The 17,208-nt window shown below is 47.1% G+C and overlaps 1 protein-coding gene across 2 annotated transcripts in view; it reads left to right on the top strand.

Annotated features, from left to right (window-relative positions):
* Nucleotides 1-17,208, top strand: part of creb3l2 (cAMP responsive element binding protein 3-like 2) — a 51,973-nt gene that overhangs the window by 19,761 nt on the left and 15,004 nt on the right. For both annotated transcript variants that reach the window (XM_056277229.1, XM_056277228.1), the window contains exon 2: nucleotides 15,680-15,923. In XM_056277229.1, the coding sequence (XP_056133204.1) occupies nucleotides 15,680-15,923 (244 nt within the window). The remainder of the gene's footprint in view (nucleotides 1-15,679; nucleotides 15,924-17,208) is intronic.

The following is a 17,208-nucleotide window of genomic DNA, read 5'->3' as shown; positions in this document are numbered from 1 at the left end:
CAGGAGAGGCACTAGTTCAGCGACCAGGACAAATACCCACATCCGGCTTCCCACCCACAGACACGGCCAATTGTGGCTGTCGCGACGCCGGACCAAGCCGGAGGTAACACGGGCATTTGAACTGGTGATCCCCGTGTTGGTAGGCAACGGAATAGACCACCATGCTACCCGGATGCCAACCATTGCCCAGTTTTAACATCCCCCCATGGCCTTCTCTCTTCAAAATGATCTTTTTTCGGTATTGTGTGAGAATTCAAGTTGTGGTCATATAAAAGTATTCGTCATTGTGTCTTCTTTCAGTTTCTCAGTGGTTTGATACCTGTTCAGCTGAAACGTGTCCACACGTGTCCAAACGTGTCCACACATGCAGGCTGCAGTATCAGTGATTATCAGGCTGGAGATAGAGGATGCAATCAGAGCTTCCGCTGATAACAGCTGACTTATCATTTTGAACTTTGACCACAGATGTGTTCCACTTGTGAGCTCAAAGTGCTTAAAGTCAACATATTTACACATGCAACACTTCCTACAGTGGAGACATGCACCCCTTCCTACAGTGGAGACACGCACCACTTCCTACAGTGGAGACATGCACACTTCCTACAGCGGAGACATGCACACTTCCTAAAGTGGAGACATGCACCACTTCCTACAGCGGAGACATACACCTCTTCCTACAGCGGAGACATGCACCACTTCCTACAGTGGAGACAACGGAGCATGGACCATTGCGCTGATGTTAAAGTCAACATATTTACACATGCAACACTTCCTACAGTGGAGTCAGCAGAGCGCGGGCCAGTGCTCTGATGTTAAGGAGTGGAGGGGTGCAGAATATGTAAATATCCAAATATGCTTCTTTTTTTTTGGATTTTAATGATTCTGCCTTCTTCTCCACATAAACTGTGTGTGTGTGGGATGTGGGTTTAAATGAGCCTGGCAAAATATTCTTATGGTTGTTGCTTTGTTAAAACAGCCCAAGGTTGAGTTTCTCTCTCCCCTTTTTGGATTGTTGTTCCGTGTCCTCCGTGTGGGTTCAGAATAAACACTTCAAACCGTGCTGGATACCCACTGCTGTCCTAGTATTCTGAGTATCCTGTAGTTTATATCTGTTGTAACATTCTGATTATACTGTAGTTTATATCTGTTATAACATTCTGAGTATCCTGTAGTTCATATCTGTTATAACATTCTGAGTATCCTGTAGTTTATATCTGTTATAACATTCTGAGTGTCCTGTAGTTTATATCTGTTATAACCTTCTGAGTATCCTGTAGTTTATATCTGTTATAACATTCTGAGTATCCTGTAGTTTATATCTGTTATAACATTCTGAGTATCCTGTAGTTTATATCTGTTATAACATTCTGAGTATTCTGTAGTTTATATCTGTTATAACATTCTGAGTATCCTGTAGTTTATATCTGTTATAACATTCTGAGTGTCCCGTAGTTTATATCTGTTAACTGCCAGTTCATCTAGTTTTTCCCCACTTTTGTTTCTCCAGCTCATTTATAGCCAAGGGTACAATAGAGTACCACTATCAGCATGGTCAACTTTTCCTCTACATCACAGTTGGGGGGGGGGGGGGGGTTGCAATTTTCATCTCATTTCTCATGCAGGCAGGCTAACCACTGAGACCACTTTGCAATCTGCCTGAGGGGTGGTGAACATGTTTTAGTGTGGGTGGGGGATGGAGGGGGTCAGGGGGGTGGCAGTGAAGTTTCCAGTTAACGTGTAAACCAATCAGCCCAGAATCCTAATCAAGACGCTAAGATCGCCGACGGAAAGGTTGAAGCTCACTCGTCAGGTACAGACTTCATTCATCTTTTTATTTATTTTTTTCCAGCTAAAAGCGCTGCTGATTTTTAAAGCAGATCCTCAAACTCATCCACCCGCCCGGCCTCTTTTTATTTCCTGTTTTTGGCATCGGCCTCGTCACACCCTTGATTAGCACGTTGGGTTGGAAAACTGGCCTCATATCAGTGTCCAGAATCTGGGTCAGGGAGTGTGTGTGTGTGTGTGTTCATTTGCATGAGAACAAGTAAAAACTGATGGCGAAGGAAAAAAAACACACAAAAAAAACAACAACAAGTAGTATCAATGGCAAGTTAAGTTAGAGCAGAGTGGTACAAATCTTAAACCTAGAGTGTAGAGGTTTTGTCTCCCCCTGCTGGCAGGGAGAATAATTACACAAACACTGTCGGCGCACTCTTAGTTAATAGTTACAAAAAATACATAGAAATTTCCACACTTCCAAGACAATAATCAGTTATTTAGGTAGAGTCAATGTAATAGCTACATAGCCTACTCCAAATATTTTACCTTGTATCCTCTGAATGCTGAGTTTCTGTTTTCTCTGGAGCATCAGAAACTACCGCGTCACTACTTCAGCTTTAAACCTAACCCCTAACCCACTACCCCTAACCTTAACCCTAACCCCTAACACTAATCTGCTAACTCTAAAACTATCCCTAACCCTTAACCCTAACTCTTAACCCCTAACCCTATCATTAACCCCTAACCGCTAACCCTGAACCCTAACCCGTTACCCCTAACCTTAACCCTAACCCCTAACCCACTACCCCTAACCGTAACTCTAACCCCTAACCCCTCACTCTAATATCGTCCCAGACACCAGATTTAAATCTCTGGTGTACTGTGAAATACAGAGATTTAGCTGCTGGTGATGGGCTTAATCAGCATTGTGTGAAGTCGTTTGGAAAGGGCTTGAATGTAATGGAGAAGTATGTAAAAGTCTCTAGCTTTAATCTCAACTTGATTTTCAGCCCCTCTTTCAAATGCTGGATGAAGTCAATGGCTGATTAAAAGAAAAATATAAAAATATTACAAAACGATGAAGACATAAATTAAACCTACACTACACTACACACACACACACACACACACACACACACACACACACACACACACACACACACACACACACACACACACACACACACACACACACACACACACACACACACACAAACACACTGAATCTCAGCTCGGTTAGACAACCTTGAAGCTAGGCTTCACTGCTGAGTCTCCTACAAGATAAGACCCAGATAACATCCAAAGCCAGGAATTTGTTCAGTTCGCACTGTCATGCACAGACACACACCCTTAGATACACTATCATCTTTGTGCCACTGCCAACCCAAGCAGCTCACAGTTTATCACTGTTGATTTTAATAATAAAGGAATATGTTGTGGAGCGAAACTGCTGTGTTGACTGTGGCTGTTATCTGAGACACAGCTGTCTAGCTGTCTGTCTCACGGTGGTGCTAGGCCAGTGCCTGGTAAACGTCACGCAACTCCAGATGTGTGGGAGAATATATTTTTTCTAGATAGAGGAACAGGAAGTGGGGAGACTGGACGAGACAGGGGATTTCTTCGGTGGATTTTATTTTTGACTTTTATGGACTCTTGTGTCTTCTGCGTGAATACTGGGACAGCACCCAGTGCTTTACCTGTGCCCCCGTCCATAGGGTTAGTGGTTGTGTCAGGAAGGGCATCCGACATAAAATGTTGCCGAATCAGTATGCGGCTTGACAAGACCATACCGGGTCGGTCGAGGCACGGGTTAACAACAGCCAGCGTCGGTGCTGTGCCCCTCACAGGGTACCGATGGAAACTGTAAAATCTGCTGTGGCGACCCCTGAAAAACAGGAAAAAAGCTGAAAGAATAAGAAGAAGGAATCTTGTGTCATTTATTGTCCTCTTACAGAGGACGTCACTAACCTCTACCTCGCCCTACATGTCGAACCTTTCCAGCATAGCTCATCAAGCCCTTTTATTTCTTTTATTTTGCTTTGAAACGCTAGCCTGTTTGAGTGACATCTGAGCTGCACGACCACATCACGAGGATTTTGTGTTGTTTAATCAGTTTAAGAGCTCTGGTTTGAACCAGTGTGGCACCTGAAGTCAGCGAGACGTTTGAATGGTCAGGCTCCAGTGTCCCCGCAACCCTGAGAGAAGGATAAGCAGTTCGGATATGGATGGATGGATGTTCAGGACAAATGGAGGGGTTCCTGGTAGTTTCAACAAGTTTTATTCACTTGCCACTCATCAGATTGTGCTGCTGATGTTCCTCCACTTGGCCTTCAGCTAGCAAACAGCATGCTAGCATTGTTAGCTAGCATTGTTCGCAGTTCATTTGGCTAGCAGATAGTGGGGTTCACTGACATCAGTAAGAAATGCTAATGATGCTAACAGCATGCTTCCCGGGCCGCTGAGGGAAAAGTGTGTAAATGTGCTGTGATATTTTTTTTAAAATTTAGACCATGGAAGGTGATTAATATTGTAACCAGTTATTTTCTTGCCCGGTGCGGGATTCGATACGGGGTGTACTGCACCACAAGGCGACATCACTAACCGCTCGACTAAAGGGTCAGACCTGTTAGCTAGGGGCTAACGTGTCTTATTAGTAGTTTACAATATTATTAATGTCTTCTCATCAGTTTTAATCATTCATAGTTCATTTCCACGCTGCAGGCTGTAAGCTTCAGAATAATCCTTCAGCGATCCAAATATCTGGCCTGCATTTAAAACTACACATTGTCAGGAGAAGGGATCCCATGTGTAGCGTCTTCATCAGGGGATGGTCGGTTTAGCCACCGCATGCGTGTATGTATGTATATATGTATGTGTGTGTGTGTGTGTGTGTGTGTGTGTGTGTGTGTGTGTGTGTGTGTGTGTTATCCATAATGCTGCGTGGGGTGACAGACAAGGGGGTCCATTGGCTGTGACTCATGTTTTAGCTTCGTGACTGCTATAAATCTGAGATCTGGACGCAGTCCAAAGCAATAGATAAGGTCTTATGGATCAACAGGGTTTTTTTCTTCTGCACGTGTGTGGCTGTGTGACTTTTTGGATGGTGTGTGTAATGGAAGGGTAGGTTTAGGACCAAGGTTCTCTCTCTCTCTCTCTCTCTCTCTCTCTCTCTCTCTCTCTCTCTCTCTCTCTCTCTCTCTCTCTCTCTCTCTCTCTCTCTCTCACTCACTCATACACAAGTTAAATACAAACAAGGGAGAAATCCTCGTGTGTGTGTGTGTGTGTGTGTGTGTGTGAGGGAGAGAGAGAGAGAGAGACATTCTTTCCTTGTGTGCCATAACACAGATGGTTTTCCTTGTTGGGGGGAGGAGGGTTTAATGTCATCAGATGTTCCACTCCTCCACCTCACTTTGCTGCTGGTCATGAGGAGTTATGGTCAGACTAGAACACACACACACACACACACACACACACACACACACACACACACACACACACACACACACACACACATACACACGAGGATTTCTCAAAAAGTTGATAGACACTGAGTCACACACAGGGCAGAGGCAGAGCGCCATGGGGAATAGAAATTACAGACTACCACAGACATTCATTCCAGCCCCATCACCCCCCCCACAGACCCATTACTTTCGATGACAGCTAGCTAGACAGACGCACAACCATTCAGGCCCTTCATGATTCTTCTGGCTAACTACTCTATCTGCTAGCTAGCCACGCACTTCCAGTTTTCCAGCTAATTTAGTAAACACAGTGTGCGTCATGTTGTGGATGATTTCTAGTAAATTGGCGTCATTGTACCTCAAGCGTGTTAAGTTTGAGTTGCATCCATGGGTGTGAAACCTCTCTCCCCGGTTGTTATTGGTCACCGGTCTATACAGGGAACCGGCGTTCCCGGCCCTCCCATTTACTCCCGAGCTCTGCGGCTTTGTGTCTCATCTGGTCTGGTTCAGGTTACACATCTCCGTATTCGTTTCCCAGAGAAAACACTGTGGGTTGTGTCGGTCGTTCCCAGAGGTCATATCCTCCTTCGCTTCTTTGTCCCTCAGATACGTAGAGTTATATAACTCTCTACTTCAATGTGCAATACTATCTAACTACACCCACAGCTGAGACTTCTCAAATCTTCTCTTAAACCTCATAGTATATACATATCCATCAATCCTATCCCAGCAGTCACTGAGCCTATCCTAGCAGTCACTGGGCGGCAGGCGGGGAGACACCCTGGACAGGCCGCCAGTCCATCACACAGGGCCATAGTGTGTGTATGTATCTATATAATCAGTGGTGGCTAACCATGTGCCATGGAGAGCCATGTGTATGCAGGTTTTCATTCCAGCCGGACTCCACACCAGGTGATTTCACTGATACATTCTTCCTCTTTGGTTGAAGGGTTGCTAATCGGTGAAATCACCTGGTGTGGAGTCCGGCTGGAATGAAAACCTGCATACACATGGCTCTCCGTGGCACATGGTTAGCCACCACTGATCTATATAATAAATATATATGTAAATATTTAAATTAAATTAATGTGTCGGCCCTCTGACGGACTGGTGGCCTGTCCAGGGTGTCTCCCTGCCTGCCGCCCAATGACTGCTGGGATAGGCTCCAGCTTCCCGCTGGAGGACAATTGGGATGAGCAGCTTGGATAATGGATGGGTGGATTGATTAAACCTCATAGTAGGAGCGCTAACGGAGCATTCCTCATCTGATAAGGTTGTTAATTGCAGTCGTTTAGTGAACAGTGAATCGTTGTTTGGTTTCATTTGGTAACGGAATCAACAGAATCCACTTGAAAAGTTCCCATGTGCAAGGCGTCGTGTCATTCAGCAGGATCACAGAGGGTCAGCATGCCTGCTTTTGCTGACCTTATAAGGTGACAGCCTAGAACATTTATGGAAGTGTGTGTGGGTGTGTGGCTCTGGTGTTGTTGGTTGTGGCACAGGTTTTTAAACTAACATTACTGTGTGCACGGCTCGACAGGCTTGAGGCACTGTAGGGAGTTTGATGCCTCCTTTATAGGATAACCTGGGTGATTGCATTCTGATATCACTGAATCATGCTCAAAAAGAGTTTTAGACTCCTGCATTTGTCTTGTTCCCTACGAAATTGTAGTCCCAGACCCAATCAAACCCCGGCATTTTCTTGTAGCCCTCCGGTCCCAAGGCTCTGCTTTCCAGCTGGAGAGATCATTGAGTTACATAGTCGGCCCCAGTAACACCTCCCTGTCAGCCTCTCAGTGGCCGTAAGACAAAGGGGTTTCTGTGTGTGTGTGTGTGTGTGTGTGTGTGTGTGTGTGTGTGTGTATTTTTTCATGGATTGATGGGTGGGGATAGGATGTTGCCTGAGTATGCGGCTGTGTGTGTTGGTTCGTGGGTACGATTGGGATAATGTGTGTTTATGCATGCACAACGCACCCAGTCATCATTTCTTCCCTGCAAGGATAAGGCCCAACCTAGTGCCTTGCATCCCATTTCCTCAACCACACACACACACAAACACACACACACACACACACACACACACACACACACAGACACACACACACACTACTGTGGTAATGACAGGGAGGGTACAAAGTCCTACTCTGTGCTTCTTGGTGTGGTTATGAAAGTTTGACCTCTCCCACTTCTTTCTCAGAAGAGAAAAACATTTGGCCGATTCCCCTCTCTGTTTTCAAGCTTGATAACTTGGTAAATACTCAGTAAATAGTAGAGAGTGAAAGGGAAAATCACAGAGGAGGCTGATGTGCACCACGGGTCATAAAATGGCTTTGAACTAATAACAGGGAACACATGGCGGAGACCTCACACTGTGGCCACCAGGACACTCCATTTATGGTTTGATTTCACAAGGATAAGTTCTCTACCAAACTGTACCAATTTCCTCTTTTGGACACCCACCCCACCCTCTTCTTCACTCTCTCTCTGTTTCTTGACTTAATATCACATATCACACAAAAGTTTCTTTACCCAATTTCTTCATCCAAGCTCCTGATCATTGATATTACAAAGCCAGGCGGCAAGCTTTGAGGCAGCATCCGACATACTAGACAACCACCAGCCTCCAGCAACAGGGGCAGATGCCCGTCGTCTTGGGACCATCCTTGACCACTGGATCCCCTATCCTTTATGTCAAGAATGTGATGGTGGGAGTAGTGCAGTTCCCGTGTCACTGAACCTCTTCAATGCGTAGGTACCTACAACCACTTTTTGGAAGTTTTCAATCTATACCCTACCTCTTATAAAGGCTGTTGGCGGTGGAGTGCCTGGTGACAGGAGCAGGATTGAATGACCTGGGAGCACTCCTAGTCAGGCCCCTACACTGCAGTGACATAGGGTATTGGTCGCTAGCAGCTGGGACTAAGTGGCAGCTGCTTTCGGCAGACACCTTTGTGTCTGAGCAGCCCTCTTCAAGGACAACACTGCTCACCGACCAGGGAAAAACCTAGAAAAGGTGGCCCAAACGTTGTCCACTCAAAACGTTCCAGGATAGGCTACCACACCTATCAGGACATTATGCTTGCGGTCGAAAAAAATAGAAAAGTAAAGCACCGTTCCCTATGGCTTGCAGCATGGGTTATAAGAATTCTTCTGGACTCTAGCCATGGTATAGATAGGCCCGAACGTCAGATTGCATTGAACGCAACAAAGTTAAAGCGATAAAACATTGATATCGCTGCTCTGAGTAAGACTAGACTCCTTGGTGAGGGATCTCTCTGAGAAAAGAGCAGTGGTTTTACTTTCTTTTGGAAGGGGTACCCAACAGAAGGCAAACATCTGCTTGTGTGGGGCTAGCAATAAAGAACTGTCTCCTGCCCAACCTGACAGAAACACCCATTGGCATAAGTGAAAGACTCAGGTCTCTCTGTATCCCTCTTGCTGAGAAATAGTATGCCACCCTCTTTAGTGCTTATGCACCTACACTGCCATCTGACGATGAAGTACAAGATTGCTTCTACCAGCAGTTGGATGATGCCCTCAGTAGGGTCCCGAAGAAAAATAAAATTCCTCTTCTGAGGGGATTTCAATGCAAGAGTCGGGAATAATCGAGAGGTTTGGAAAGAAGTGATCGGATGCCATGGGGTTGGGCATGTGAATGCTAATGGTCTTAGGCTCCTGAACCTATGTGCTGAACACGAGCTCTCCATAACCAACACCATGTTCCAGGTGAAGAACAAATACAAGACCTCCTGGGTGAACTCATGGTCAAAGCACTGACACCTGATCAACTACATCATTGTTAGAAGATCTGACATTAGAGATGTTCTTCTCACTTGAGCCATGAGAGGAGCTGAGTGTGATACACACCACCAAATGATAGTAGCCATACTCCATCTCACGGTACACCCAGCAGTCCACCTTAAAAACTCCACCAACCTATGGTGTGTTCTAGCAGAGAAGCTTGGAGACACTGAGCTCCTGCTGAAGACTGACGAATCCATTGACAAAAATGGACTACCATCAGCACCCTACTGCTGTATGAACCAGCGGCCCAGACCATTGACTATAGCATCAAAACACACCAGGACTGCACCACACACATCAGCACTCTTCTGGACAGTATGCACAGAGCACAAAAAAACTGGTCTTGATCACCCTGCCTCACAGCCACTAAAGCAGGAATGGCAATACCAAAGGAAGGTAGTCCAGCAGAAACTGCAACACCTGCAGAACGAGTGGTGGGTTTCCAAAGCTTAAGAAATTAAAAACTGCACAGGCAAGTATGACATGCACAACTATTATAATGGCATAAAAACCATCTATGGGCCAAGAAGCTGCTCTGTCTGTCCTATTAGAAGCGCTGATGGATCCATCCTCATAAAGGACCAGGGCAAGATCACTCAATGATGGAGAGAACACTTCGAACCACTTCTCAACACAGTGGACACCTCCATCCTTGACAAGCTTCCATTGCTGACCATCGACCCTCCACCATCATTCGGCGAAATCTTCTCAGCCATCAGATCACTGAAAAACAACAAAAGCCCAGGTTCTGATTCTATCCCTGCCAAAATTCTAAAGCAAGGAGGCTACCTCTGCACATGAGCAGTTTACTTGTTCATTGCCAAGGTGTGGAAGCAGGCTGGTATCACGCCGGGGTCACCAATGTGGCAGGATGAGGAAAAACACAGCAGACGAAGGCGAGTTTGATGTTTATTCCTCAACTCCAAAAACCAAACCACAGCAGGAACAACCCTGCACCAGCAAGCCTGGGAACGTAAACCACGCCCCCAGCTCACAGTCCTGCTGGGTGAGAGGCATAGCCCCTAGTGTTCACCACACGAGAAGCAATTAAAAAAAAAAACAGAGAAAGTTGCAAACTGTAAATTGCCATGTGTTTGCTCACAGTGTGTTGTGTTCAGTCAACACACACACACACACACACACACACTCATCTTCACATCCCCGTTTTTAATCGGCAAAACAAATGAATCACTAACAGATAGGGTTGATCAGGTCACCTGCAAGTTACAAAGGAACCTCAAAACAAGGAAAAAATAGCCCTCGATCATGGATGGAGGTGGAAATATTGGTTTGCCTCTGACCGTCGCTGTACAGTATGTTATTGGGGTTTGCATTTGCTGTTCACAGGCAGACTCACGCACACATGCATATACTTGCTTGCTTGACTACCATGTAGAGCTGCATAAACTGGTCGAGGTTTGTTATTAATAAAGTGTAGGGGGGTAATTTCACAAGCTTGGGGTTTTCTGGGTAACAAGATCAAGAACATGGGTCTCTCTTGCTCTCTCTCACTCTCTTTCTCTCTTGGCCTAGATCACCTCTATGTAATTGAACCCACATGCCTGGCATCATGCCACATCTGCCCCTGTCCTCTTTTTCCTCGCTCCATCCTTCTCTAGCATTTCCATTGCTCTCTTTCTCTGCCTTACACACAGGCTAGTCAAAGTATCCATCTGTTCATCCATCCATCCATCCATCCAGCCCACTTTAGTCGTCCATTATTTTATGTGACATATTTTCCCGTCTGGACTGTGACTCATAGATTTTCTACTCAGACACACACACACACACACACACACACACACACACACACCATAGACTAAAAGGAAAAGATCCAGTGTACTCTATCAGCAAGATTCAAGCTAAAAGTGTATTTTTTTTTCAGGATTATTTACTTTTCCCCCTCGCTGTTGGTACCAGTTTAGCACATTCTGGCTTCCCTTTTTAATTTTGTTATATTAAAATGTATTTATATTAAAATGTTGTTATATTAAAATGTATTTATATTAAAAATTTGTTATATTAAAAAGCGCAGACCAGGAATACCAATCAGACTTGCACAGATGTCACCCGCAGGAGCAGAACAAGGCAAAAAAAATATAAAATCAGTTAGTCACCCCCAGAGCTGCTTCTCCAAATGTGCCCCCAACAAGGGTATTATAATAATAATTAATAATAATGGATGGGTGCCACGGTGGCGCAGTGGTTAGTGCGATCGCCTCACAGCAAGAAGGTCCTGGGTTCGAGCCCCGGGGTAGTCCAACCTTGGGGGTGGTCCCGGGTCATCCTGTATGGAGTTTACATGTTCTCCCCGTGTCTGTGTGGGTTTCCTTCCACAGTCCAAAGACATGTAGGTCAGGTGGATCGGCTGTACTAAATTGTCCGTAGGTATGAATGTTTGTGTGTGTGTGTGTGTGTGTGTGTGTGTGTGTGTGTGTGTGTGTGTGTGTGTGTGTGTGTGTGTGTGTGTGTGTGTGTGCGTGTGCGTGTTTATGTGTGTCAGCCCTGTGATAGTCTGCTGGCCTGTCCAGGGTGTCTCCCCGCCTGCCGTCCAGTGACTGCTGGGATAGGCTCCAGCATCCCCGCAACCCTGAGAGCAGGATAAGTGGTTCAGATAATGGATATTAAAATGTATTGACAGAAGCGAGGCCGCCCCATGCAGCCAATATTCCTATTGGCTGATGGCCACTCAGTCTGCCTGGGGGCAGAACTCTGGAGTAGATGGAGTTCATTAGGTTGTGGTGTCACACTCAAGCACCAAGGCCGAGTCAGGACACGTGCAAGTTAAAAAGATGCTCTCTGTCCATTAAATTCAAATACCATGCTATCTTGTGTATTCCCAGGCCTAAGTTTAAAAACCGATCGTCCAGCAAGGACAAGAAGTGTTGGCCGGATAAATTGTCTTGCCCCTGGAAAAAAAAAAACCCTGCCCGCTCTACTGGTTTTATTGTGTTTTCCACATTTATCCCCTGTGCAGTGCAAAGTAATGAGAAGTCACAGACTAATGGTCTGGAAAATGTCCCTCTTGTTCTTGTTGCCGTCTGTGGGAGACAGCACGACAGTGCAACAAGGGGTTTTGCCTTGAATGCCTTTGTCTCCACTCTCTGCTCCCATAGACAATAACACATTGTTACACCCCCCCCACACACACACTGCTTTGACTCAGAAGGATGACCTTTTAATAATGAGCATGTAACAAGAGAGAGAGAGAGATACAAAATGTGAAATGGATGGTAACATGGAGTTTCTGCTGTACTCAGTACTGTGGTACGAATGACACAATGACAGAAAGGACCGGAGAGAAGATCAGAAATCAGAATCGGAAACACTTTTATTTGTCGTTTCACTTCATGTACTTGCGCACATGAAATGAAACGAAACATAATTTCCCCCAGCCCACAGCAGTGCAACACAAAGACAAAAACACATATTATAAGAATTACAAGAACACATATCCAAACTAACACATAGTATATCTAAACTTAGAAAAAAAAATCACTGTCCAGGAGAACGAACGCCAGCCAGGATGACTGTCGGAACTGCCGGTCTGCATGGGCTAGCAGTTAGCTTAGCCTGCCCCACTTCCGTGTCCTGTCAAGCCGCCCTTGGTGTTCCTCTTCGGGCCTAGCTCCGGTCATGGCCGTGGTCCTTGGGCCCACAGGAGACAGCAGATCACTCCCTGAGCCAATCCAACGCCAGCTCTCCCAGCCAGACACCTTCGACACACCTCCCCGCACTCCACACGACGACACTAAAAACACAGTCAAGGCCAGGCCAGACCACCGCCAGACTGCCTTCGGTGTTATCGGAACTGCCGGTCTGCATGGACTAGCAGTTAACTTAGCCTGCCCCGCTTCCGCGTCCTGTCAGACCGCCATCAGTGTTTCCTCTTCGGGCGCAGCTCCAGGCAGGGCCGTGGTCCCTGGGCCCACAGGACGTGCAGGACCAAGCTCTCCCAGCCTGTCCAGTGCCAGCTCTCCCAGCCATCAAACGAAGACAAACTTAGACATGGACAAAGACACTGCATGGATGGTACTGGGTGAAGCCGCTGCAAATGTAAATTCTTCCCACACCGGTACTGGGTGAGGCCGCTGCACACGTGAATTTGCACTGCCATTTTCCCACACCGGAAGCGGAAAGATGGACGTCTGGTGTGTAGGTGGTGAACCAAACACCAACCACATTGACACATGCAAACTGTGTGTGATCCAGGTCCACTGAGCCGTAGACAGACAGCAGAGACGCGGAGATAAACCCAAAGCTTGTTAACAGGAGCATATGACTGACTGTCAGAAGCTAGGCTAGGAATGCATGTAAGATTCTGCAGTGTTAGTCGGGGTCATTTTTAAGCAGTGGGTTGCTGTTGTATAGCCTGTGGTGGCCTGTTCGCCTTAGTCTCAGCTGAGTGAAGGAATGTCTTGGAGGAGGCCCCCTACTTCATAGCAGGTGTTTCTCCATCTGTGTTTCCCCTGTAATTTTTCAGCAGGTGATGCCGCTGATAAATTTTGTTTTAATTACACGTTTGCTTCATCTTTTTTCCCCCAGTTTGCGTGCTATTAACTTTTTTTCCGGGATCAAACTTTTATCAAAAATGTTATCAAAATTTTATCGCTAAACATGTATTATGTTGTTGTTGTTTTTTTTCCTTCTATGACACCAAGTGGACATTTGGGTTGTACGTAGCATCGAGTTGGTCTGTTGTTTCACAGCCAGAACGGAATCCTCATTGTTCCTTCTGGATCTGAGGTTCGACAATCGGTCGGAGCCTCCTTTCCAGCACCCTAGAGTAGACTTTCCCAGAGAGCTGTGTCCACATTCTCGACACAAAGTCAAACACATTTTCGGTGGGTGTCGGACTCCGCTGAGGTTGTGCCTTGTCTTCGATTCTGTTTGTGGTATTCATGGACAGGATCTCAAGGCGCAGCCAAGGTGAGGAGTGTGTCCATTTTGGGAACTTCAGAATTGCCTCTCTGCTCTTTGCAGATGATGTGGTTTTGTTGGCTTCATCAGAACATAACCTCCAGTGCACACTGGGGCTGAGTGTGAAATGGCCAGGATGAGAGTCAGCACCTTCAAGTCCAGGAAATGGTGGATTGCTCCCTCCGGGTTTGGGATGAGTTGTTACCTCAAGTGAAGTAGTTCAAGTATCTCGGGGTCTTGTTCACGAGTGAGGGTAGGATGGAGCGGGAGATTGACAGGCAGATTGGTGCAGCATCAGCAGTAATGTGGACGCTGTACTGGACCGTTGTGGTGAAGAGGAAGCTGAGCTGGAAGGCAAAGCTCTCAATTTACCAGTCAGTCTTCGTTCCAACCCTCACCTATGGTCATGAGCTTTGGGTAGTGACTGAAAGGGTGAGATCACGGATACAAGCGGCTGAAATGAGTTTCCTCCGTAGGGTGTCTGGGCTTAGCCTCTAGAGATAGGGTGAGGAGCTCGGACATCCGGAGGGAGCTCGGACTACAGCCGCTGCTCCTTCGCATCAAAAGGAGCCAGTTGATGTGGTTCGGGCATCTGATCAGCATGCCTCCTGGGTGCCTTCCTTTGGAGGTTTTCCAGGCACGGCCAACTGGGAGGAGACCCCGGGGTAGACCCAGAACTCGCTGGAGGGACTACATGTCCAATCTGGCCTGGGAACGCCTTGGGATCCCCCAGGAGGAGACCCACAGGCCTACTGTGTACAGTACTGTTGTTCTGCAGCGAGAAGTAAGATGTTAAGACTGAGTCTAATATTAAGTAAGCTATTACTATATAAATCTAAAATATTTTAGCCCATTATGAATATGGACACACACACACACATAAAGTAAGACAGCTGTAGGATACTGTGCTGTCTCCTGCAGGAGGTTGCTATGTCTAGTGTGGGTTCCTTTAGCCATACTACCTGAAAAGGAATAGCAGATGGAGAATAGAAGGCCTGTCTTAACCTGCATAGCCTCCACCCCAACCCACCCACTACACACACACACACACACACACACACACACACACACACACACACACACACACAACGTGCATGCTGTTGAAAAACGAGGACTGAGAGAGTTGGAGAACGGATGGAGGGAGGGGGGTGGAGGTGGAGGTAGGAATGTGGAGTCTGGAATGTTCTCAAGTAGGAGGGAAATGATTGGGGGGATGAAAGAAGAATCGAGGACAGAAGAAAGGGATGTCTTTCACCCCCGCCTGTCTAACCACACTGAGACACCCCCCCCCCCCATACACACACACACACACAGGTGTGCACACACTGGGAGATGAGGACTGGTGAAACGAGGGCACCTCTGAATGGGGGGTGAGATGCATTTGCTGTCGGAGCGTTATGGCTTTAGGGGTTGTTGTTTTTTTTTTATTGGCTGTCTGCTGCCGCCGCAGGGGGAGGAGGGGGAAAGCTGAAATGAAAGTGCTGCTAGTTATAAAAAGACTTTACAGGTCACCAATTACAGACGAGGTGGAGCTGCTTATTATATAGCATTATAATTACTAGTGGGCTCGTATGACGCGTGTGTGTGTGTCTGTGGGGGGGGTAGTGGACTAGGTGGTGGAGGCGGGGGTCTAAGTACATAGCTGTCTGAAAATGACACACTTGACTTATAATTAGTCCCTCACCCTCTCTCTTTCTCCCCTCTCTCCTTAGCACTTCTCCGAGCTCCTTGACGACCTTTCCCAGGATGCCCTGCTGGGCCAGCTGCTCAGCGACCCCTTCCTGTCCGGGGTGAGAGGCGGAGTGGAGGCCATGGAGGGCGAGGACGGCAGCGACCTCTCCCCCTCCTCCCCCCTGCCCCCCCACATCACGGCCGAGCACAGCTACTCGCTCTGCGGGGACAGCCGGCCCCAGTCCCCCCTGTCGCACCTCAACGGAGAGCAAGGCAGCGACGCCGGTAGGACACAGACGGTGGGGGTTTGGGTGCCGTGGGTGGAGGGTAGTGGTTAGGTGGGGTGCTCTGACATGGCAGGGACAGAGCATTAAGTCAGATAAGGGTAGTCATTGGCGCTCACAGTGGTGACAAAGGACTGCCAATATCCTGTATTGGAACCCAATTGAGAGCAAGGCTATGAATGCTTTGAGAAATAATAATAATAATAATAATAATAACAGTAATAATAATAATCATAATCATTAAATTTATATAGTGCTTTTTTAGACACCCAGAATGCTTCACATTGAGGGGGGTAACTCACTTCAACCACCACCAATGTGTAGCACCACCTGGGTGATGCACGACAGCCATTTTGCACCAGAACGCTGACCACAGTGAGTCAGGACCTCGGTGTAACGTGTCATCTGAAGGACGGCATCTCCCACAGCGCAGTGTCCCCGTCGCTGCACTGGGGTATTGAGATTTGATATTTGTTGTTTTTGTTAGGACCAGAGGGAAGACTGCCCCCTACTGGCCCAGCAACACCACTTCCGGCAGCAACTCGGTTTCCCCGAGAGGTCTCCCATCCCAAGTACTAGCCAAGCCCACACCTTCTTAGCTTCTGTTAGTTAGCAGAGCCAGGGTACATGTTGCTATGGCTACCAGCAAAAAAAAAATGGTTGGAGAGATGGAGGGGGTGATGATGCACAGTTGAACCGATGGAATTATGGAGGAGGAAGTGAGGGAGCACAAGGACACAAAGCCACTTCCTGTGTTGTAAAGGCTCATGCTAATCCGCCCTGTGCCGCTGTACCGGAGAGCATCAGATAGCAAAGTACAAATAATATCAGGTTACCTGGATGGGGGACAAACGGAGGGACTGCAGAAGACATGGAAGGCAGGAATAGACACAGACGGAAGAGAGAAAGAAAAAGACTTTATCTGTTGTTGACTGCTGATTACTATTTTATCCTGGGTTTGGGCTGCAGCAGTGAGCTAGTGAGAGCGTGTTGGTGGTAGATGAGAGAAGAAAAGGAGGGATGAGAGAGAAAGGGAGGGTGGGATACCAGAGTGAGGCGAGACCCTCTATCTGTACATTTATACTCATGTGTTCACGTATTCATATGTTAATTACACCCGACTTGTCCGGGTAGCATGGCGGTCGGTTCCCTTGCCTACCAACACGGGGATCGCTGGTTCGAATCCCCGTGTTACCTCCGGCTCGGTCGGGCGTCCCTACAGACACAATTGGCCGTGTCTGTGGGTGGGAATGTGTCCTGGTCGCTGCACTAGCACCTCCTCTGGT

The sequence above is a fragment of the Lampris incognitus genome, chromosome 3 (genome assembly GCF_029633865.1).
Source record: "Lampris incognitus isolate fLamInc1 chromosome 3, fLamInc1.hap2, whole genome shotgun sequence".
Taxonomy (NCBI): domain Eukaryota; kingdom Metazoa; phylum Chordata; class Actinopteri; order Lampriformes; family Lampridae; genus Lampris; species Lampris incognitus.
This window is presented reverse-complemented; position numbering and strand designations above follow the sequence as displayed.